We start from the raw sequence: 22,767 nt of genomic DNA on the forward strand, positions 1-22,767 counted from the left end.
AACTAGCCACAGCCAGATTTTGCTTGTTGCTTTTGATGCCCACCCAGAGTCTGAGTCTTCTCACAGGCTGAGGGTATGCAAAGTTTGCTTCCAGAAGATGTCCACTCATCGTAGCCACGAGTTTGACGCCCTTCTCCAGACTGGTCACCACCCACAGGTTTTTGCAAGAAAGTACGAGACTCCTCCATACCGCCTTCAAGCTCTTCAGACCTTAGCTTGACAGAGCAAGACGATGAAGGGGCTGAATAGCTGTTTACAGCTCCCACCCATGGCCATTATGCCTGTAAGACACAGCAGAACTGTTTCAATCTTGTTAGGCTTACTTCAGGAGTAGCGCCCAAGGTTTTTACTGTCAGAGTAAAACCTCTGTAGTCACGGCAACGTAAACCATACCAGTCCGTGTCTTGTTCGTCTTGCTACGAGTGAGGGTGGTGGACAAACTCCTTTGCTTGACGAGAGTTTTAACTTATCCATCATATCCTCATTGGTTCAGAGTAGCGAGTTTGCTAAACTATTCTCACCCCCTCGCAAACCTTCGGCTTCGATGATTTTCCAAATTCGATGCACACAATCAAAAGGTCACAGCTCCTTACCTGAGTACTCCCCTACAGGTAGCAGGAAGTTACACTTGCCTCATTACCTTGTTCTCCTGGTCAGCGCTCAACTCGCCAGCGTTCACCTTGACAGAGGTCTCCCTATCAACCATTGCCTCGCCAGCGTTTGCTTTATCAGAGCTCTCCTAACTAGCGCTCGCCTAGCCAACATTCACCTCGCTAGCTTTCTCTTCGCCAATGTTTGCCTTGCCTGTGATCTCCTCCCCAATGCTCTCCAAGACAGTGATCACCTCGCCAACGAAAGTCTTAGCATCATTCTTCATGCCAGCACTCAGGGTTCCCGTGTTCATCTCGCTAACGTTCGCCTGAGCAAAAATTTTCATCCTGCCAACAATGTTTGCCTCACCAACATTCACCTCGCCAGTGTTCACCTTGACAGATGTCTCTCTGTCAACCTTTTCTTTGCCAGTTTTTGCTTCATCAGTGCTCTCCTGACCAGTGCTCACCTTGCCAACATTCACCTCGCCACCTTCCACCTCGCCAGGTTTCTCCTTGCCAACATTTGCCTTGCCTGTGATCTCCTCACCAATGCTCTACAAGACAGCATTCACCTCGCCAATAATTGTCACGGCAACATTCTCCATGCCAGCACTCACCACTCCCGTGTTTGTCTCGCTAATGTTCGTCTCACCAGAAACGTTCACCCAAGCAAAAATGTTCATCTTGCCAACAATGTTTGCCTCGCCAGCGTTCACCTCGGCAGCTTCCTTCTCGTCAGATGTCTCCCTATCAACCTTGCCTCACCCGTGTTCACTTCATCAGCACTCTCCTGACCAGTGCTCGCCTTGCCAACATTCGCCTCACCAGCTTTCTCCTCGCCAACATTTTCTGAGACAGCGTTCACTTCACCAACGATTGTCATGGCTACATTCTCCATGCTAGCACTCACTGCTCCCATGTTCATCTCGCAAATGTTCGTCTCACCATAAACGTTCACTTAAAACAAAAATGTTCTTCCTGCCAACAATGTTTGCCTTACCAACATTCTCCTCGCCAACCTTCACCTTACCAGCTTTCACCTTGACAGGGGTTTCCCCTGTCAACCTTTGCCTCACTAGCGTTTGCTTCATCAGCGCTCTCCTGATCAGCGCACGCCTTGCCAACATTCACGTCTTCAACGTTTGCCTTGCCTGTAATTACATCTCACCAATGCTCTCCCAGACAGCTTTCACCTCGCCAACGATCTTCTCGGCAACATTCCCCATGCCAGCACTCACCACTCCCGTTTTCGTCTCACCTGAGCAAACTGTTGTTCTTGTCAACAATGTTTGCTTCGTCAATGTTCGCCTCAACAATGGTCTCCTTTCCATTTAATGACATAACCAGGCAATGAACAGCAGGCAACTAGAGCGAATGAAGTAAAGGAGAAGAATGCGCCAAATGAATGCAGTATTCCAGCCAATCATCCTACACCTTCTTATAAGAAGACTCTTCCGAAAGCTGAACCCTTTGCAAAGGACAAGTTTGCAAACCTGGTAGCAGTGGTAGGACAGGAAATTTCAAAGCCAACTCTTGAGCCTCCAACAGCTGCTCCTCCGGGCTACCCCATAATTCCTCTTGAAGTCCCATCTGGGGACTTCAAGAAGAATTATGGGAGTGCCCAGAGGAGCAGATTGCCAGATTGTTAAGCACTATAGATCTTGTAAGAAGTAGGCTGGCCTGAGCACCAGCCACCCGTTGAGATACTACTGCTATATAGATGTGGGGTCTTTTGACTGGCCAGACAGTACTACCTTGGATCCTTCTCTCTGGTTTCCCTTTGCCTACACACACACACACACACACACACACACACACACACACACACACACACACACACACACACATAGTCAGGCCTATTCTTTACATATTCTCCTCTATCTTCATACACCTGACAACACTGAGATTTCCAAACATTTCTTCACGTAAGGGGTTACTGCACTAATTGTTCAGTGACCACTTTCCTCTTGTTAAGGGTAGAAGGGACTCTTTAGCTATGGTAAGCAACTCTTCTAGGAGACGGACACTCCAAAATCAAATCATTGTTCTCTAGTCTTGGGTAGTGCCTTAGCCTCTGTACCATGGTCTTCCACTGTTTTGGGTTAGAATTCTCTTGCTTGAGGGTATACTCCGGAACTCTATTCTATCTTATCTCGCTTGCTCTTGTTTTGTTAATTTTTTATAGTTTATATAGATGTTTATTTTAAAGTTGTTACTCTTCTTGAAATATTTTATTTTTCCTTGTTTCCTTTCCTCAATGGGCTATTTTCCCTGTTGGAGCCTCTTGGCTTATAGCATCGGGTTTTTCCAACTAGGGTTGTAGCTTAGCAAATAATAATTATAATAATGATAACAGCGCTTCGACAAAAGAGAGGCCCCTACAATGGATATATCACCCCAGTTCTCTTAAGAAGGACGTCAGACTGCAACACAGCCTAGAGAATGTCCCGCTCAACCCACAGAGGAAGAGGAAATGTCGTTTTTCAACAATGCCTGCAGGAGACTCTTTAGTCATAAGGACTCGTAGAGGCTCGGGATCTCCTGGGGAAACCTCATTTACCGACTCCTATTGGTTCTCTCTGATAGAGCTGGACTAACCAACACTTTCAGAGTCTTCACTGACACCAGTACCTCTTCCCATAGCTCCAGAAGTCCAGCAGCTGAGGGAAACAGCTAGGAGGAAAGCTCCATCTCTACTTGAAGGTTTTGTCAGCCAACCAAAGGTAAGGACTGATCTTAAGGGCCATTCCAAAGTACTGGTGCTCGAGGACAGAGCCATCAACTTCGACCCATTTGCAGCCACAAAACCAGAAAGCTACGATCTTCCCCCCAGGTCTCATTCCGTGGCTAGCAATTCCGTTGATGATCCCAACCCGCTCTGAGCTTCTATGGATGTAAGTTTAGGTACGGAAGACCCTTTTGATGACCGATCGGAACATTCAGAAGATGTGTTGCCAACTCCTGCCAGCCATAAGATCTCCCCCTTGGGACAGGAAGACTCAGACTTAGTCTTTTTTTCTAGATTTTTGCTTGTATCATTAAGATCAATTTCTTGGGGGAACCATATTAAGTTCCAGTAGAGGGAAAAGACACCATTTTTGACCTGTACGATACTCCTCGACCCTCCTAGACTAAGGTAACCTTTCCTTGGTCTAAAGGGATCAAGAGCACAAGGAAGTGGGCACATGCCCAGGTAGCAGGAACTTCGCAGTCCTTTTGATTGGTTAACTCCTCTCGTTTACTTCCCCGTACTTACGTGAAACATAGGAAGTACCACGAGATATCAGAGGAAGATCCATTAAAGCAACCTCTGGATCTTGATACTCTGACTCTAACCCAAAACACGTCATTGGACAAGCTGGCAGCTCTACCAGTGATGTTCTCAGCTGCTGATGCTGCAAACATGGAGCTGGTTACAAAGTGCTCTTTACAGGCTACTTCATGGTTGGACTTTTGATTGAGGATGTGGGATACCTCAAGATTTTTCCTCGAACTAGAAGAAGGCTATGTTAGCATTCCTCCTTTCAGATGCCAGGATGGTGGAATTCCTCACTTACGACGTCCTTAACCAATGTGTCAACAGGATTTTGAGGAGACAGGGCTCCCTCACAATTCAGGAAGCAGGTACCTTGGAAAGAATTTATGAAACTTCGTAACTTCTCGATAGACGGCACCTCCCTCTTTAGTATGGAGGACATCGAAGTTGTAGCAGAAGAATAGAGGTAGGCGAGCCACAACTCTCTCCTCCATAGAGTAGTGACATCTCGCCAGTACTCCTTGGCACCTCCGCCGAAGAACTCATCACCAGTACCACAACAGGGGCACAAGAAGACCTCTCAAGCCCTAAGGCAACCTGAGTTTAGGAAGCAAGGACCCAAGTAGTATTTTCGCTCCCTAGGCTCAAGAGGAATAGGTGGCAGATGAGATTACCTTCTCTATGGGGCCATTCCTCCAACCAATCCACCAGTGGAAGGATACCTGAAGAGCAGGTGACAGAAATGGAGTTTTCACGGGGCCGAACCTGTGTGATATACCTCCAAATGTCTGTATTTATTTTGTTTACTAGTTATATAATGGGTTGTTCGGAAATTATATTGTAAAGGTAATTGGTTTCAAATGTAAATAAACAAGCGAGAGTTTTGTAAATATTTTTCTTCTCCATGTATGTAACGAATATTGTTAGTCTCTGTTTAACCATCAGTTTGTATAGTAACCTCTTATTAAAGAGACCTATCATTGTTCGTGTTTCTTTGCCAGCCTACAAGAGATTAAACATGGCGCAGTGAATAGGGTCTCTTCTACTGGTAGAATGATCGTAGTCAGAAGAGATTCAGAATTTAAGATTTGATTGACACGATGGAAGAACAACTTGGACAATTGACAAAGCTGCTGGCGAAGCAAGCGGATATGGCTCAAAAGAGGGAAGAACGTTTAGCTATGATGTTAGAAACTGGGATGAGTGCTCAAGATGGAAATGTTAACGAAAATCGTCAACGAAGTGGAGGTGCTGTAATTACGCAAAACGATGCACAGTGCCGGTATAAAATTCCTCATAGTGCCACACCTACACCTTACCTGTCATCGTCAATCTCTTTGAAGGAGTTCGAGGCTTAGCAGCATAAATTTGAAGGTTATGCAATGCAGACTGGAATTAAATCATTAAGGCCTACTGAGCAAAGGTCGGTTCTCGCTTCTCATTTAGATGAAGACTGGACACGAACATTACGGTATGGGCTGTCTTCTCCGGCTGATGCAGATCTTGAAACAATACTTAATGCCATGGAAAGTCACTTACGAGGTCAACGGAATGTAACCGTCACCAGAAGAGAATTTTACCTCGGAAAACAAGAAATTGGTGAGAGTTTCGATGATTTCATTTGTGATATCCTGGAAATTGCAGCGTTTTGTGATTTTTGTTCATCGTGTATGGACAATAGATTGAGAGCGTATTGTTGTTGGCACTCGGGATGAACAAGCTCTAAAACGTATGCTAGAGGAGAAAGACCTGAATCTGCAGAAGGCTGTAGATATTTGTCGAGCTTCTGAGAGTGCTAATGAGAATAGCGCTACAATACGAAGAATGATCCCACAGTGTCTATCAAAAGTTTCACGGTACAAAAGGGACTACAAAAAAAAAAACACCCAACAGCTTATATAAAAATGAAAGATGCTTTAGATGTGGAAAAGATAGACATTCTGACATGAATGTTTGTAAGGCAAGGGACAAAAAGCGTTCCCAATGGGGAAAGATTGGAGATTTTGCTATTGTGTGTAGGTCAACATGGAAGGAAACTTCTTTGCTAAAAAAGAGTAAGGAATCAAAGCTAGAATCAACTGGTAAACTTAACAGGGATGTACATAGGATCATAAGTGATGTGTATGTTAGCAGTGCCATTTCTTAAGCAACCCCGAAAGTTCAAATTCACATTACTCATCCTGCAGGGAACTCTTCTATACTATGGACACCGGATTCTGGAGAAAAAGCTACAGTGATGGGCCTCAATGTAGCGAGATCTCTTGGTGTATATCCCTATATGGATGAACCTTCTAAAATTGAAAAGCTTTGTTCTGCTGGTTACCAGACCCTTAATTACGTAGGAGCTTTTACTTCACACCTTTCGCTTGGTGATCAACAAAGTAAAGCTGAAATAACAGTGGTGAAAGAAGTAAGGGGAGCTTTATTGAGCTAGTTTGATTCTATTGCTTTAGGAATTCTGCCGAAGGATTTTCCTGCTCAAACTAATTCTCTTCCTGTACGATTGTCTGTAAATCCAGATGAAGAGAAGTGCTTTAAGTACTGCAAAGAGAGAGAAGACACTGCTTGTAGTGTAGTTCATTCTCCTATTGCATTTCGAAGGCGGCCTTATAAACGTGATCCAACTGAAGAAGAAAGGGCAGAGCATGCTGCAGCTTTGGTATCAGCATTTCCTCGGGTATTTGGTACCACAAAAATACTGAGGGAGATGCATGGAGGTCCTATGCATATAAAGTTGTCCAAGAATGTAAGAGCATTTGCTGTGACAGCCCCGCGCACTATACCATACAGCTGGAGGTCTGAAATAAAGGATCAGCTCGATGAACTTTTGGAGAAGGGTGTTATCTGTAAGGTTGAATATCCAACAGAATGGTGTCATCCTATAGTGCCTGTTGCTAAAAAGCCAAATGGAGTAAGATTATGTGTTGATCTCACTAAACTTAATATGTAGACCCACTTATCCTGTACGATCACCACATGATGCAGTAGCTTCGATTAGCACCGGAGCAATGTGGTTCTCTACACTAGATGCGAAAATGGGATATTTCCAAATCAAAATTGCAGAAGAAGACCAGGATCTCACATGTTTTATCACCCCATGGGGTAGCTATAAATTCAAGAGAGCAGTAATGGGACTTATTTCTTCAGGAGATGAATGCAATCGAAGAGGAGACCAAGCTCTTGGTGATATACCATAAACTGTGAAGATAGTTGATGATATTCTTGCGTATGATTATTCTTATAAGGATCACCTAGCCCATATCATTTCTATCTTGCAAAGATGTGATGAATATGGGATAACACTTAATGCTCAGAAAATTTTCTTTGCAAAACGGGTTGATTTTTGAGGATATAAAATCTCGAGTCATGGCTACACAGTTGATTCTCGCAAAGTGATGGCTATTGGAGACTTTCCTGTGCCACAAAATATGACAGATCTTCAATCTTTTATGGGACTTGTTAATCAGCTTGGAAGTTTTTCTTCAGTGATTCACGTGAAGCACAACCACTCAGAGATTTACTGAAGTAGGGTTATGAACGGTGTTGGACTGCACAACATGATTTGTCTTTTAGGAGAGTAAAAGAAGCACTTACTGCACCCCCTGTACTGGCACATTTTGATACAACTCTGCCAACCATGTTGCAGACTGCATGGTCTGGGATTTGCTTTGCTTCAAAAGCATGGAACGGACTGGAAACTAATGCAATATGGCTCAAGATTCCTTTCAGATGTTGAAACAAGATATTCTGTGATAGAGTTGGAGATGACAGCCGTATTATGGTTAATAAAGAAATGTCATACTTACTTGGCTGGAATACCTCATTTTGATGTTCTGATAGATCATAGACCATTGATACCAATTCTTAACAGTAAGTCACTTGGTGAAATCGAAAACCCCAGACTTCAACACATGAGAGAGAAGCTAAGTAATTTCAGTTTTAGTGTTCACTAGCAGAAAGGAAGTGCTCATTGTATTCCAGATGCTTTATCACTTGTACCAGTTCAGGATCCTACAGAAGAAAATTGTTTGAATGACGATGGATCCACTGATCCTTTGCATGTTGCAATTGTGAATGCCCTCGACATGCATGAAGATAGCGTACTTCTAACACCTCTGAAGGATAAAACGCTGGGAAAGGTACGTGTTACTGCTGAACAGGATACAGAATACACTTCTCTTCGGGAGATTATAATGAAAGGTTTTCCTGAACACTGCCATAATTTGGAAGTAGAACTCAGACTTTTCTGGAATATACGTGATATGCTTGCTGTAGATGATGACCTAATTGTTTATGGAGCAAGATTTCTTATGCCCAAGAGACTGACGTGAAACCCTTGAATGTCTTCATGATGGTCATCAGGGAATTTACCGCACTAAAGGAGGGCAAGGTAAACTGTTTATTTGCCTAAAATTGACAGAGATATTGAGAATACAGTTTCTTCTTGTATCAAGTGCCGTTCTCTTCTACCAAATCAAAGGAACGAACCTTTATGGCAAGAAGAAGATCAACCAAATAGAGTTTTTGAATCCGTATCTGCAGATTATTTTCATGCCATGTGTCGAACTTATCTCATTTATGTTGATAGGTTGTCTGGATGGCCTTGTGTATCTTCCTGTGAGGATATAGCTTCTGCAGCCAATCTAATCTGGTCACTGAGGGCTATATTTTCAGATACTGGTGTTCCTGTGTTGTTGAAGACTGATGGAGGACCACAGTTTGTTTCATCTACTTCAAGACTTTTTTTTCATCTCGGGGAGTAGAACATCACATTACTTCGCCATATAATCCGAAGACAAATGGACATGCAGAAGCATCTGTGAAAATTATCAAGAAGCTGATAATGACTACTACTAAGAATGGGAATCTGGATGCGGATGAATTCACCCGTGGAATGTTAGAGCTTAGGAATACAGCTTGTGCTGATGACAGATCACCAGCTCAAGTTTTATTTGGTCATCCCCTCAGGTCTTTTATTCCAACACATCGTCGCTCATTTCCCAAAAAGTGGCGAAGGAAGGCAGAGGAATGTGATGTTAAGGCAGAGTATTTGCAAAGTCAGGCGAAGCAACAATACGACAGTACTGCCAGACCCTTTTCTCATTTGAAAATGGGTAGTTATGTTGATGTTGAAGATCACAACACAAAACTTTGGAATCGTCCGGGTGTTGTTGTCGGCATTGGATCCAGACGAGAATATCTTATAAAGTTGGGCAGTGGATGTATTTTGTGGAGAAACCAGAAGTTCCTGAAACCACATCGACCTTTTCTACCAATATATGGATCAAACCTTGATGCAACTAATACTCCCAGTAAACCAAAGGATGTGGAGAGGTCGCAAGATAATTCTACAGCTGAGGTTATTGACAAATCTGTTTTGCCTACACGAGCTCCACGTCGTAGTTTGCAGCATATTAAAGAACCTGATCGTCTACAAGTAAAATGGAACAAAAATACATATGAATAAGAAGGATCTTCAGACGCTAGGAGTTATATATTACCCTAGACGTCTTAGGGGGAGGTGTGTGATATAACTCCAAATGTCTATATTTATTTCTTTACTAGTTATGTAGTGGGTTGTTCGGAAATTATATTGTAATGGTAATTGGTTTCAAATGTAAATAAACAAGCGAGAGTTTTGTAAATACTTTTCTTCTCCATGTATGTAACAAATATTGTTAGTCTCTGTTTAGCCGTCAGTTTGTAGAGTAACCTCTTATTAAAGAGACCTATCATTGTTCGAGTTTCTTTGTCAGCCTACAAGAGACTAAACAGAACCTTGGATGGTTTCTGTCCTCTGAGCAGGATACCTCATACTCTCTCTTCCTCCTTTAACCTGCAATTCAACAATGATGAGCTATGTAATAGGATTAGCAAAAGAGTAGGCCCTTTGGGCTGAGGTCCAGACCATGCTAGAGAAAGACACTTTCCAGAATGGGTAGGACGGGATTCCAGGCTTCTATGGTCGATTCTTTCTTGTCGAGAAGGCATCTGGGGGCTGGAGACCTGTCAGAGACCTCTTGGCTCTGAACAAATTTTTTCAACAAATTCCTTTCAGAATGGAAACAGGTCAAACAGTCTGACAAACCATCAGACCATAGAAGTTTATGATAACGCTAGACCTCAAAGATGCACACTTCTAGATTCCAGTCCACCGTTAGACGTTTATGCGTTTCCTCGATTTTATCTAGTAAGACAATTCATAAACGAAGAAAGGGCATCACAAGGTTTCTCGATGATCCTCATAGCTCCAATGTAGCAGCACACAGAAAGGTTCTCGAACCTTCTACATCTGATCACAGAAGCTCCGAGAGAGCTACCACTTCTTTTCGAGCTACTCAAACAACCAAACATAAGAATACTCCACAAAGCTGTAACTTCACTACGACTTCTCGCTTGGAGGTTATCCAGCATCTCCTCTCAAAGAGAGGATTTAAAGGAAGTCCGGATACCTCCGGGACTCTTCAGCCATCGTATACCAGGCGAAGTTATCTATTTTTTGTGGTTGGTGTCATAGAAGGAGCATTGCTCCTCCTGAAGCTACTGTCTCTGTGGTAGCTGAGTTTCTTTTATATCATAGGAAGTAAAAACTGCTCGATCTCTGCGGTTAAAGGCTATCGCTCAGCCTTGAGCTTCGCCTTTAGATGAAAAGAAATTAATATTTTGTACTTGACAGAGTTTTCTCTCCTCATAGGGAGCTTTGAGCGCTCTTGCCCTCAGGCAGAAGTTAGACCTCCTCCCTGAAAGGGCACCTTATAAACTATTATGTCAGTCATCAGATTGTGATGACACTCAAGACAGTTTTTCTTCTAGCCCTGGTCTCTGCAATGAGAGTCAGCGAGTTACATGGTCTATCATACATCGCCCATTCAAGAGGATGGGGCAGGTAACATGCAGCATCATCCATGAGTTTATTGCTAAGACTCAAAATCTGGCTGTATCTGATCCTAGATTCGGGCTCTTCTGGATTGAGAGTCTACGTTCTGTCACAAACGATCCAGGTCACTTGTTATTATGGCCAATTAAGGCGCTGAGGTCTTTTCTCAAAAGAACCACAGGAGCTCTTTCAATGACTAACAGGCTTTATATCAGCACGGGCAGGATCAAGAGGAGAATAACGCGCAATTCTATCTCCGCTTGGATTAGGCAAGTGATAGCAAGAACTCTTGTTCCAGATTCTAATCATCAGACTCGAAGACCCAGAGCTCATGACGTCAGGTATACAAGCACATCCCTGGTGTTCTCCATAGGTCCCGTGGTGGCTGCACAAAAAGTGGTCGCAAGCAACTCGGCTCCCTTGTAGGACAAGTAGCAGTTGGTTTGAGGGCAGATATTACACGGTATATGACTAGAACGAATGTTCGAGTGACTACCATTTTTTCTTCCAATCTCCCCTCTATTTTAGTTGAGCAAACAAAGAACTCTGTAAGCTGACCTCTTCTAACTGCAGATTAATACCATCGTGCCTTGTGCAACCTGATTTATGCCTATATATTTGTTATATACCCCTGATATCCCTGTGAGGTGGAATCGGGCAATGTCTAGACATAGTGTGGAATTTAGCTCCAAATTTTACCTTATCTGGTCAAGTCATATTGCTGACTTCTCATACATTCACTTGATTGGCCAGGCCGTCAAATCTCTCACATATTCTGAGAATTAGCAAGGTGTCAAGATGTATGTATTAAGCTTGTGCAAAATACAGTTTAAAACCCTGGAACAGGAACCAGCCAGTTGGTTTCAGGACTTTCACCCACATCAAGGTGAGTCTCCATTGTAATGAACGAAAGGATTTGTATTCGTGCCGGAACAAATTATAAATTTGGAAATTGTTTGTATTTTGCTTAACTATACAAACCTTAAGCTCTTTACATATATCTGACCCGCCATCACCTAACTCTCGAGAAAGTCCTGCCTGCAATTTAAAAACTGACGTAACTCAATTGGTGGGTGTGTAAGTGGGGTGACTAGTCTACCTCTGCCACCCACCCGCTAACTAGCAATGAGTAGTTATACCTCGCAAAAAAAAAGTCTTTTGGCTAGTTTTCAGTATTCGTTGAAATAATATCCACTGTAAAGAGCCCAAGGTTTGTATAGTTAGGAAGCTATTGGTTTTCGGGGATTTCGTGGTGTGGGTTTGTCCTACCATTGAAGGGCGTCACAGGTACGGCACTTTCATTTCGGCCAAGGAGACTGATCACCATTTCCTTTGCCCTGCTTGCAAAGGTCACTCTTTCTCACAGGAGTCTCCACGTAATGAGTGTCGTGAGTGTCAATCCTCCTAGTGTGTGTGGTTCAGTAGATAACAGAAGAAGTTTAAAAGAATTCTTTTCTTTTGGAGTCTTCTTCAAAGGCTAAGATTTCCTGACTTCTTACTCTGGCGGCTCGATCCCTCCACACCAATTCTGCTTGTTTGTTGTCCTCCGAAGGATGATCGAGTAAGAGCGGTGGCTGTTCGGTCTCCTCTGGAGGACGGTCAAGTAAGAGTGGTGGCTGCTTGACCGTGGACAGTTCTTATGTTTAGAAGAATCCATTGCTTCCTCTTGCAAAGTGTTCCCCCCCCCCCTACGCTACAGGGAAGTCTCTGTCAGTCACTTCCTCTAGCAAAGTATTGCTGCCCTCCACTGTAGAGTAGCCTCTGTCGGTTACTTTGGCCTTCCCTGGGGATTACGGGATCCCCCTCTAAGGAACATCTACTGGAAAGGGTACAATTGGAGCACACACCTACCTCCTCAGAGGTTGACCACAGTACCGCCACACCACCTCTTCCATCCTTCATTCATACTGCTTGGCGTATGAATGACAGCAAGTGCAGACTAGTTCTCGTAGGAGTTACTTGTCGGGGAAGCCAAATGTAGTGAACCCAGAGGCTGACTTAGGGTCTGTCTCCCCAGCTCACAGATTATGCTGCATACCATCAGCCCTAATCCACTCGGCAAGTTTAGGTACCACAGCGTATGATGCAGAGAGTTACTCCGCCCTGGGTCGAGCACCTTTCTCACCCGCAAGTGTGACCTGCCTTACCTGTGTGGTGCCCCCACCCCCAAGCATTTAAGAAACAAGTGCTCGATTTGTTGATGCCTCTTTCCAGCTTTTTTAATCAAGATTATCATTATCATTATCATTACCTGCTAAGCTACAACCCTAGTTGGAAAAGCAGGATGCTATAAACCCAAGGGCTCAAACAGGGAAAATGAGCTCAGTGAGGAAAGGAAATAAACTGCAAGAGAAGCAACCAATAATCAAAATAAAATATTTTACGAACATTAACAACAATAAAATAAATCTCTCGTATATAGATTATAAAAACTTTAAAAAACAAGAGGAAGAGAAACAAGATAGAGCAGTGTGCCAGAGTGTACCCTCAAGCAAGAGAACTCTACCTCAAGGCAGTGGAAGACCATGATACGTAGGCTATGGCACTACCCAAGACTAGAGAACAATGGTTTAATTTTGGAGTGGCCTTCTAGAAGAGCTGCTTACCATAACTATAGAGTATCTTCTATTTTTACCAAGCCTTGAGCGAGGAAGAATTGATTGGTGATCTCAGTGTTGTCAGGTGTATGAGAACAGAGGAGAATGCAGAAAGAATAGGCCAGACTTTTCGGTATATTTTTAGGAAAAGTAATAATAAGCCATAACGAGAGAGAAGAATCCAACGTACTACTATCTGGCCAGTCTAAGGATCCAATTACTCTCTATAGTAGTTTCTCAACGGGAAGCTGGTTGGTACAGCTACTATTTTCAGTTCCTCCCGCTTGCGGTTGTGTCATGTTTTGTGAGGACAGAACCTTTGAGACCACTGCTTCAGATTTCTTTCTCTCAGGGGGAAGAATCCACCTTCCCTGGTGTGTGAACAGATACAGGAGACACAACTTGTTTTGCCTCAATGTTGGAACACTCAAGGTTACTCGACAAGCTCTTGCTGGAGCGCTGGTGAGTGTTTGTGCTTTCCCTGATGTAGCTTTGGCTCATGGGTGCAGAGACTGTGTTAGGGACTTAAGAGAGTGAGCTCCTCTCGTTGACTAAGGTCTACAACAGACCCTCTTCTTGGTCTTATGATCTTATGGTAAACTCCTCGAAAGTAGCACATGGACTCGAAAGTAGCACATGGACGCACTGCTTCAGTAACACTAGAGCATGTACATGTAAGCTCTACCTCCGTAGTTCACCCGCGAACTCCTTTTCTTACTACTACAGTAGTTTGCGCAAGTACTCCTGCACACACTACTTCAGCAGCGCGTGCATGCTCGCCGCCCTGGTAATCACAACTCACTAGTAAGCACAACGGAATACCTGGTCATGCTCGCTCTATTCTGGTTACCGTACCTAAGCATGGTCACTTGTGTGGCACCACAGCAGTGTCTTTTCATTTACAAAGGACACCTCATGGTTCCTTGACTCGTTAAAGACAGTTCAGAAAATTATCTGTGGTCCTGTCCAGGTAACACCAGCTGTACCCTTCACAGGTACTCCTTGTATCCCTCTTGAGGTTTCAGAGTCCTTTGGGAGGGTCGTTCTACCTTTTGACCTAATACGTAAGAGCACTACCATTAGGCAGGCTCCGCCTTCTGCCCCTCCTCCTCAATAGTGGTCTTCTAAATTCTAACAGTACCCAGACTTAAAGGCTATTGAAATTGGCCTTGACCCAGAGTGGGGAGTTTAGGGATCCTTCTATTCTGTGAAGAGTTGATCATAAAGAGTACCTTGATTTTAAGAAATGACCCACAGAAGAGGAGATGATAAAAATAACTAACTCCTCACCCAGGGTTACTCTACAGCTGAGAACTAGCATGGGCTCGAGGTCTATGAAAGAGAGAGAATCACTGTCTCCCTCTTTTCTCTCAGGTGCCGGGACAGTAGAGCTGCTGATACACAATGTGGTCAACCAGCGGACCAGCTGGATTCTAAATCGACTGACTCCGTTGTTTCAAATTTCCAAAGGCAGATGCTGAGGAGAAAAGTGCTCAACTTGTGCAATGCGTGGTTGGGGGGTCCTTCCTTCTTCAATGTGGAAGACATCGATGCAGTTCCTAAGCACTAGAGGAAGGCAAGTGAAGACTTCCTTCTCTACAGAGTAATGGTGTCACGCCTCTACTCTTCAGCACCACCAACACAGAAATTCTCTCCAGTAAAACATCAAGGGCATAAAAATGGTCGAATGCCCCTAAACAAACCACCTACAAAAAGCAAGGCCCCATACAGCCCTTTCCTGCCAAAGGGGCACCGGGCAGAGGAGGCAAATGTCGACATTCCTGGTAGGATGCTCACAGAGTAGGTGGCAGAGATGGATAGATCATGGAGCTTAATCTTGGACGCTCTCTATCCTCTGAGAAGGATACTACGTCCTGTTTATTCTCTCTCCTCCTCCTTTGACTTGTCATCCAGTGATGTTGTGATCCTACATGAAGGGATCCATGAAGAAACAAGCCTTTCAGTCCAAAGTCCAGACCATGATAGAGAACGAAGCTTTCCAAGAGGTCCTAGACTGCTCTCTGTGCTTTTCCAGTCAACTCTTTCTTGTAGAAACGTTTTTGGAACCTGGACACCAGTTATTGAGCAACAAACTTCGTTCAAAATGGAGATGGTATAGACGGTCAAGCAGGCCATAAGACCCAAGAACTTCATGATAACACTGGATCTGAAAGATGCGTACTTCCAGATACCAATCCACCCCTCATCAAGGAAGTAATTAAGATTGATTCTAAACAAATGTATGTACCAGTTCAAGGTGCTGTGCTTTGGCTTGTCTCCAGAACCTCAGGTTTTAACTTGAGTGTTTTCTCCCTAGTGTCAACCTGGGCCTGCAAAAATGGCATTCGTTTATTGAAATGTCTAGAGGATCGCTGGTTCTAGCAGATTTGGTAGACTCTTCTCGTACACTGAGACAGATTCCTCAAGTTTTGCCTCAATCTGTGGATTGCAGTAAATCATGAGAAGTCCTCCCTGCAATCATCGCAGAAACTGGTATTTCTCTGGAGGCAAATAGACACCTAACTAGCCAAAGTCTTTCCATCCAAGAGCAGATAGAGACTCTCTACCAGCACGCCGGTGGCCTCACCTATTAGGTCACTTGACCTTGGAGTGTCTAGTGACCAATGGTCGTCTTCACTTCTGGTCTCTCCTGTAGAAGCTGAAGACCTTTTCGTTTCATCAGAAAGTCCACTGGAACTTTCAAAATAGAGTCCTGAGTTTTTGGTTATCAGATATCAACCTTCTCAGGGGAGTAGATCTCTCTCCTCCTCGGGAATTGATGCTCTTCACAGATGCATCCAGAGAAGGGTGAGAGCTCGTATGTTGCAGCACACAGCCTCTGGACTGTGAGCTAAGTCCAAACAACATAAACCTCCTCTAAATGAGGGCAGCCTTTCTGGCCCCCAAGCAATTCTAACAGTTTCTTTCAGGACCCTCCATAGTGGTGAGCGACAACTCCACAGTAGTGGCATACCTAAATAAACAAGGAAGTACCTTTTCACAGCACCTTTGCCATTTAGCTATAAAAATACTTAAATGGCCGGAAGACAACTCGTCAGCCCATTTCATTCTGGGAAAGAAAAACGTCCCTGGCAGACAATCTGAATAGAACAATTATTATTATTATTATTATTATTATTATTATTATTATTATTATTATTTTTATTATTATTAGCTTAAGCTGTAACGCAAGCTGGAAAAGCATGATGCTATAAGCCCAAGGGCTGTAACAGGAAAAAATAGCCCAGTGAGGAAAGGAAATAAGGAAATAGGTAAACTACAAGAGAAGTAATAACAATCAAAATAAGATATTTTAAGATAATTAACAATATTAAATTAGATCTATCATATATAAACTATAAAATCTTCATAAAAACGAGAGGAAGAGAAACAAGATAGAATAGTGTGCCCGAGTATACCCTCAAGCAAGAGAACTTTTACCCAAGGCAGTGGAAGACCATGGTACAGAGGCTATGACATTACCCAAGAGTAGAGAACAACGGTTTGATTTTGGAGTGTCCTTCTCCTAGAAGAGCTGTTTACCATAGCTAACCAAGAGGAAAATAACCACTGAACAATTATAGTGCAGAATTGTTTGGTAATCTCAGTGTTGACAGGTGTATAAGTACAGAGGAAAATATGTAAAGAGTAGGCCACACTATTCGGTGTATGTGTGGGCAAAAGGAAAATAAGCCGTAACCAGAGAGAAGAATCTAATGTAGTACTCTCTGGCCAGTCAAAGGACCCCATAACCCTCTAGCGGTAGTATCTCAACGGGTGGCTGGTGCCATGGCCAACATACTACCTACGGACAAAATCTTGACTGTGAGGTTCGTCGACAATAGACTTGTTTAAAACGTCACGCAGCCAGAAACTTCCGTACTGCTCGCCAGTACCATATCCCAAGCATTTTGTCCATGACTTCTAACACCAGCCTTCTTGATGAGAGAATGCCTTGACGGAGTCACTTGGTTTCAACACATGTTGAAGCATTGTGATGGGCAAAAGGGCTCTCAAACTTGTTGAAATTTTTCCCTTATTTCGACCTCTTCCTAATTTCATAAACTTTATTTTCGTGTTGCTGTCCTAACTATGAGTAATATTTCCTTTATCTTTATATATATGCATATATATATGCATATATTTTTTCTTATCTTTTTATTTATTAATTTTTTTAAATAGCGTGGATATCTCCCCATTCGTTATTACTGCCTGCTTAGATGAATGGGAGAAAGGATCACGGTTGGAAAGTATTTGCATTCAAAGCTATATGTTAGACTATTGAATGATCATGGACCTTTTTGGCAGAACTGTTCTCAAGGGTTGGGTCATCAGAATCCGGGGGGATCCGATCCTTGAAGTAGGACTCGGTTTCTGGCTGGAAGCCCATCATTACAGATATAGGTAGGATGATTCTATATTTTCTTGGTCTCAGTACTAATAGGCTGGTTTAGCTTACACCTGTGCTTTTATGTCTGTTTTGGTGCTATCCCATGAGTAGGGTATGGAGTGGATCATCTGGGAATTTCCTTTCCAACGTATGATACTTTTTTGATATTCTCAAGCAGGTAAACCAACCAAACTTCCCACAAATAAAACCTTTACCCTTGATTATGGACCTTTAGAAAATTACATCCTATTCCCTGGATATGCTGATCTCCCCCCTCCCCGCGGCACTGTTGACGACCTCTACCAATTCTACTTAAAAGAAAATCCCGTTGACGACCTAGGAACTAAAAAGGACGATCTTTCAAATTTTCATAAATCAAGTCATTTGGGCTACACTGGGAAACTGAGAATCCTGTATGTTACCCAAATTCCATTAGAACTTGATTATGATGTGGCTATATACTGTAAAGCAGTTCAATGTTATGGTTTAATCAAAGAAATTCGAATGAGGTTTGAAAATGATAAATGGGAGTCTTGGATATCCTTTAATAATCATAATGAATATATAGTGCAATCTGCATTGTAATAAATATGAAAATTAATCATATGAACATCCAGGGTGCTCTGTGTGATGGAGTACCCAAGGATTTGGATGTATACAAACCAGCAGACTGGATTGATACATATGTAAGTGTAGTTATGCCTCCCCAAAAAAGCTAAAACCACCAGTAATAGCTTATTGTTCAGTCTAAAGGGGGTACAAGAAACTAATTCAAGAAATGCAGATTTCTTCAAAAGGAAGTGGATACCATCACAAATGGAGATGTATAGATTTGGAAAGCACAGCTTTCTCATAAATGCCAAATCACAAACACACATTGTTATATTGTCAAATATAAAGACTAATAATGGTGATATAAAGTTGGATGTCAAACCCCATTTAAACTTACGTTATGGAAGGAAATTAATTTTCAACAAAGACCTATATGAATTTACAGAGGAGGAGATACTGGCCATGTGTCCACTAAATGTATGGAAAGTACCTGAAGTTCCTGGAACATCAATGATTATCCTTACTTTCCAGGATGCTGATGTACCTTTCCATATTAATATTAAAAATGAAAGGACTAAAGTACAACCTTTCAAGCAGAAACCACTGCAATATTTTAATGGTTTTAAGGGGCCCGTCCGGAATACCAATATATGGGAGTATAGGGAGAAAAGTACAAAATCCTGAAAAAATTTACTGAGCTTTGTATGGCAATGGTAAATGCGTACACAAAATATTTTGTCAAATTCCTCTTACATTTATAGTTACAGGGTAATTAGTAAAAGTAACTCTATAAACCAAAAACATTGTTCCCTACAAGAAAATGCTGCTTCTTCTGTTATCGTAAATTTTGATAATTATTACATTTTAATGTAAAACAAATTGTGACCAATGGCATCTGTATAGATTCCAGGAGTCACAAGATGATGTATTACATGGTAAATTACACCCTTGGCCCTGCAGTCCCACCACAAACCTCATGGAGAGTACATGTTTGAGTTTGATCTCTGACATTCACTCATTTTTATGTCTTTTTCTCGTTTTTGGCAAGAATTCATCATTTCAAAGAGGAAAAGACAATTTCAACATCTCCCTAACACAAGGAAGAAGAATATTTGCTCTAATAAGATTCAAAAGGGGGTAATATCGGCAAAATAAGCAGTTAGTGAAGGAGAGAGATGATGAAGGAGCGACAATCTCGCCTAAAGAAGTAAGATATTGAACAAAGGGATCTTCATTTATAATTAAAGTATGATAAATAATTTTGTTTTGGTCTATTACTATCCAAAAATTAACATAGAATTTATGATATGATTTATTGATATTGGCTTTGTAAAAATACAAAGAAAAACTTTGTATGCCCGTATCTCGAAACTATACTTATTGATCTTCAAATTCTATCTTCTACCTTAGTCTCAAAGATATAGCATTGAAATTTTGTATATAACTTAGAAAGACATTATAAAACAGTAAAATGTTGCCCTTTTTCCAAATTTTTGTTTTATATTTTTTTTCTTTATTTCCTGAAATATAGGGTTTATTTTTTTTCCATAATGAAAAAATTCATATCTAGCAAAAAACGACTGTTGAAAAAAAAATATTTCATTTGAGGTCAATATCACGTCTATATAGGGTATTAATCCCAGGTGTTAATATTAAGTATCAAGGGAGGAGATAGAATTTTAAAAACACTAATATTCAAGATAAATCGCCAGGGGTTGTAAAACCGAAGGTCAGAAGAAAAAATCCTATGCAGTTTGGAGATGACCTAAGTCACTTCATTAAGTGGTATGAATGTCAAATTCCTGTCCTTAAAAAAACGACATTAGCCAGCTGGCCCCCTTAAATTCAGACACCCATATTTATTTTTGAAAAAATGAAAAAATCAGTAGTCTTTATTCCAATTGTTATCATGGAGAGTGTACACTTGAAGTCAGGTGTTTACACTGCAGCTCTTATCATAAATCAACAGATTTGAGATGGGAACTGTATTTATTGGAGGAAACTTCCCTCAACAATTCCAATTTAGAACACAAGTGTGGGACATTCAAAAAGACTGCTGAATAAATCAACCATAAACCTTAAAATCAAAAGGAAGTTTACCACTAGGGACACCATACCCAGTACTGTCAGTAGTTCTAGAAAAAGAAATACACCATCCAATAATAAAACGCTGCGTGACGAGGTAAATTTATTGCTTACTGAGGCTTTGCCACATTGTATTAACACTGGGGCTTTGCCTATCTGTACAACCTTCATCCTCCATTACAAACAATGCTAGAAACCTCTCTCAGGCCATATCTTTTCCTGATTTGATGGAGGTTCCTGTCCAAACCAATTTACCTAGTGCACCTGAAATGGGGAAGGTGCAAAAACCAGGTAGCTCACCACCTATTAATCAAAAGAGAGACCTTAATCTCTTGCCTCCTTCTAGAGAAACATTAAAGTTATGACATCAAATGAATGTTATGTTTTGTCTGTTGATGTTTCTGATCAGCCAGAAGACACCTTAAATAAATCTGAAATTCAAGTTGAGGTCCACCATCCCCCATAACAATTAGATCAAAAGGACACGGAAAAAGACAAACGTAAAATCCAATATATCAAGACCCCTTAAAGAAACCTCTGGGAAATAGTGTTAGATCAAAAATTGGTATTGGGAAGACTTCATCCAAGGTGTCTTCCAAAAATAAACCATAGTTTTTTCCTCCATTCTGCAATGGAATTGTCAGGGTTTATGTGCCAAATATGAAGAGCTTAAGCTCCTCATTTATGAGCACTCCCTTATAATTGTATGTCTACATGAAAGCAAGCTTGATGCTAATACTCCTTGTCCTCGAGAGTATGTAAGCTATGAGTAGGGAGCCATGGAGAAAGGCTTATGTAAATTTGTCTAGATGTTCCCCAAATAACTTTGTCTACTTGTACACCCCTGCAGGCAGTGGATATACAAATAGATATAGGGAGAAATACAATTTGCTCTCTTTACTTTCCTCCAAATAATAACATCTCGTATGATAATTTAGTAGAGGTGATTCCACAACTCTCTCAACCTTTTCTCTTACTTGGAGATTTAAATGTTAGACATCCTTCATGAGGAGATGTTTTAGCAAACACTAGGGGTAATACTATATCATCATTTGTGAAGAATGAAGATGTAGGGCTCCTTAATATAGGCAAGCCCATGCACTTTCATGTTCAGACCTTTCAATTGCAATTGCAAGCTCCAACTTCCTTTTCAATTTTGAGTAGAGAACATTAGATGATTGGCATACCAGTGATCATACTCCAATTATTGTAAATACAAACAATAATCCACCCCTTACAGAGAACGCCATGATGGAACGTTGACAAAGTGCACTGGAATATATTTCGGGAGCTAAGTGAAATTGAAGGGAATGCAGAACAGGTTGAAAGTATAGATGATGCCATAGACTTACTGAATGGAACTCTACATACTGCAGGAGTCAATTCAATTCCCAAAACAACATGGTTATTAAAAAAACAACCATTCCCCTGGTGGTCTTCAGAACTTACTCCCTTGCAGAGAGCTACAATAAAATCTTTTGACTCGATTGTGTAGACACCGCACAGAGTAGAACTTAATAATGTATAAGATATGTAGAGCGCAGTTCCGTCGGGCAATGAAAGAAGCTAGGCGCCAGTCTTAGATATCATTTGTTTCCTCTGTCAATAGTAGAACACCACCATCTTTTGTATGGAGGAAGCTGAAAAAGAAAGCTGGCAAAGTTATACCCATCCCACCACCTGTGTTGAAGCAAAAATGGTCGGTATGTGACTGGAGCAACTGAGGTTAGCAATGCTTTGGCTGAACATTTCTCCACTGTATCATGCAATTGTGAAACAGCTCCTGGTTATCACCATAGAAACACTAAAGAACAGAAACTGTTTATTATACAACAGAAAAGGAAGAATCATACAATACTTTTTACCAAAAAGGAATTTGATTATGCAGTTGTTACATGCAATGATACAGCTCCTGGACCTGATAGAATTCCATATGCACTGATTAAACATGTGTCTGTTAATGCTAAGTTATTTGTTTTAAGCATTATTGATAGAATATGGCACGATCATAGTTATCCAAGTGTGGGAAGTAGCCATTATTTTAGCCTTTTTAAAACCGGGTAAGGATAAGTTTTTAGCAGCAAACTATCGACCAATTGCATTGACATCTTGTTTATGTAAGGTCATGGAGAAGATGGTCAATGCAAGACTGATGTGGTACCTGCAGAAGAAAAGTATGTTATCACCTATCCAGTGTGGATTTACGAAGATGCACTTGACTGATGTGTTTATACAACTTGATTAGTCCTCTATTTGAGAAACTTTTGCTTCCAAGCAGCATCATGTAACAGCCTCTTCCATCATGAAAAGGCCTATGATACTGCATGGATATACAGTATACTTACAACCATTCATATTATGGGATTGAGAGGAGCAGTGCCATTGTTCATTGAAGTATTTTTTTTTCTCATAGATTT

General features: G+C 41.6%; 1 protein-coding gene across 1 annotated transcript; it reads right to left on the reverse strand.

The window, feature by feature from the left end:
* Window positions 1-754: 754 nt before the first annotated feature.
* Window positions 755-1,518, reverse strand: LOC137635687 (uncharacterized PPE family protein PPE21-like). Its single transcript, XM_068368139.1, has 2 exons — window positions 1,354-1,518; window positions 755-1,147 (listed from the first exon to the last, which is right to left on the reverse strand). Exons 1-2 carry the CDS (start codon window positions 1,516-1,518, stop codon window positions 755-757), a joined length of 558 nt encoding a protein of 185 aa, XP_068224240.1.
* Window positions 1,519-22,767: the final 21,249 nt, after the last annotated feature.

The sequence above is a fragment of the Palaemon carinicauda genome, unplaced genomic scaffold (assembly GCF_036898095.1).
Source record: "Palaemon carinicauda isolate YSFRI2023 unplaced genomic scaffold, ASM3689809v2 scaffold16, whole genome shotgun sequence".
NCBI lineage: Eukaryota > Metazoa > Arthropoda > Malacostraca > Decapoda > Palaemonidae > Palaemon > Palaemon carinicauda.

What these genes read in the sequence shown, in the direction of transcription:
- LOC137635687 (XM_068368139.1), bottom strand. Translation starts at nt 1,518, where the DNA reads ATGAACATGGGAGCAGTGAGTGCTAGCATGGAGAATGTAGCCATGACA. An exon ending in ATGAAGTGAACACGGGTGAG is followed by an intron (nt 1,148 to 1,353) that starts GCAAGGTTGATA and finishes GCTGTCTTGTAG; the next exon opens with AGCATTGGTGAGGAGATCAC.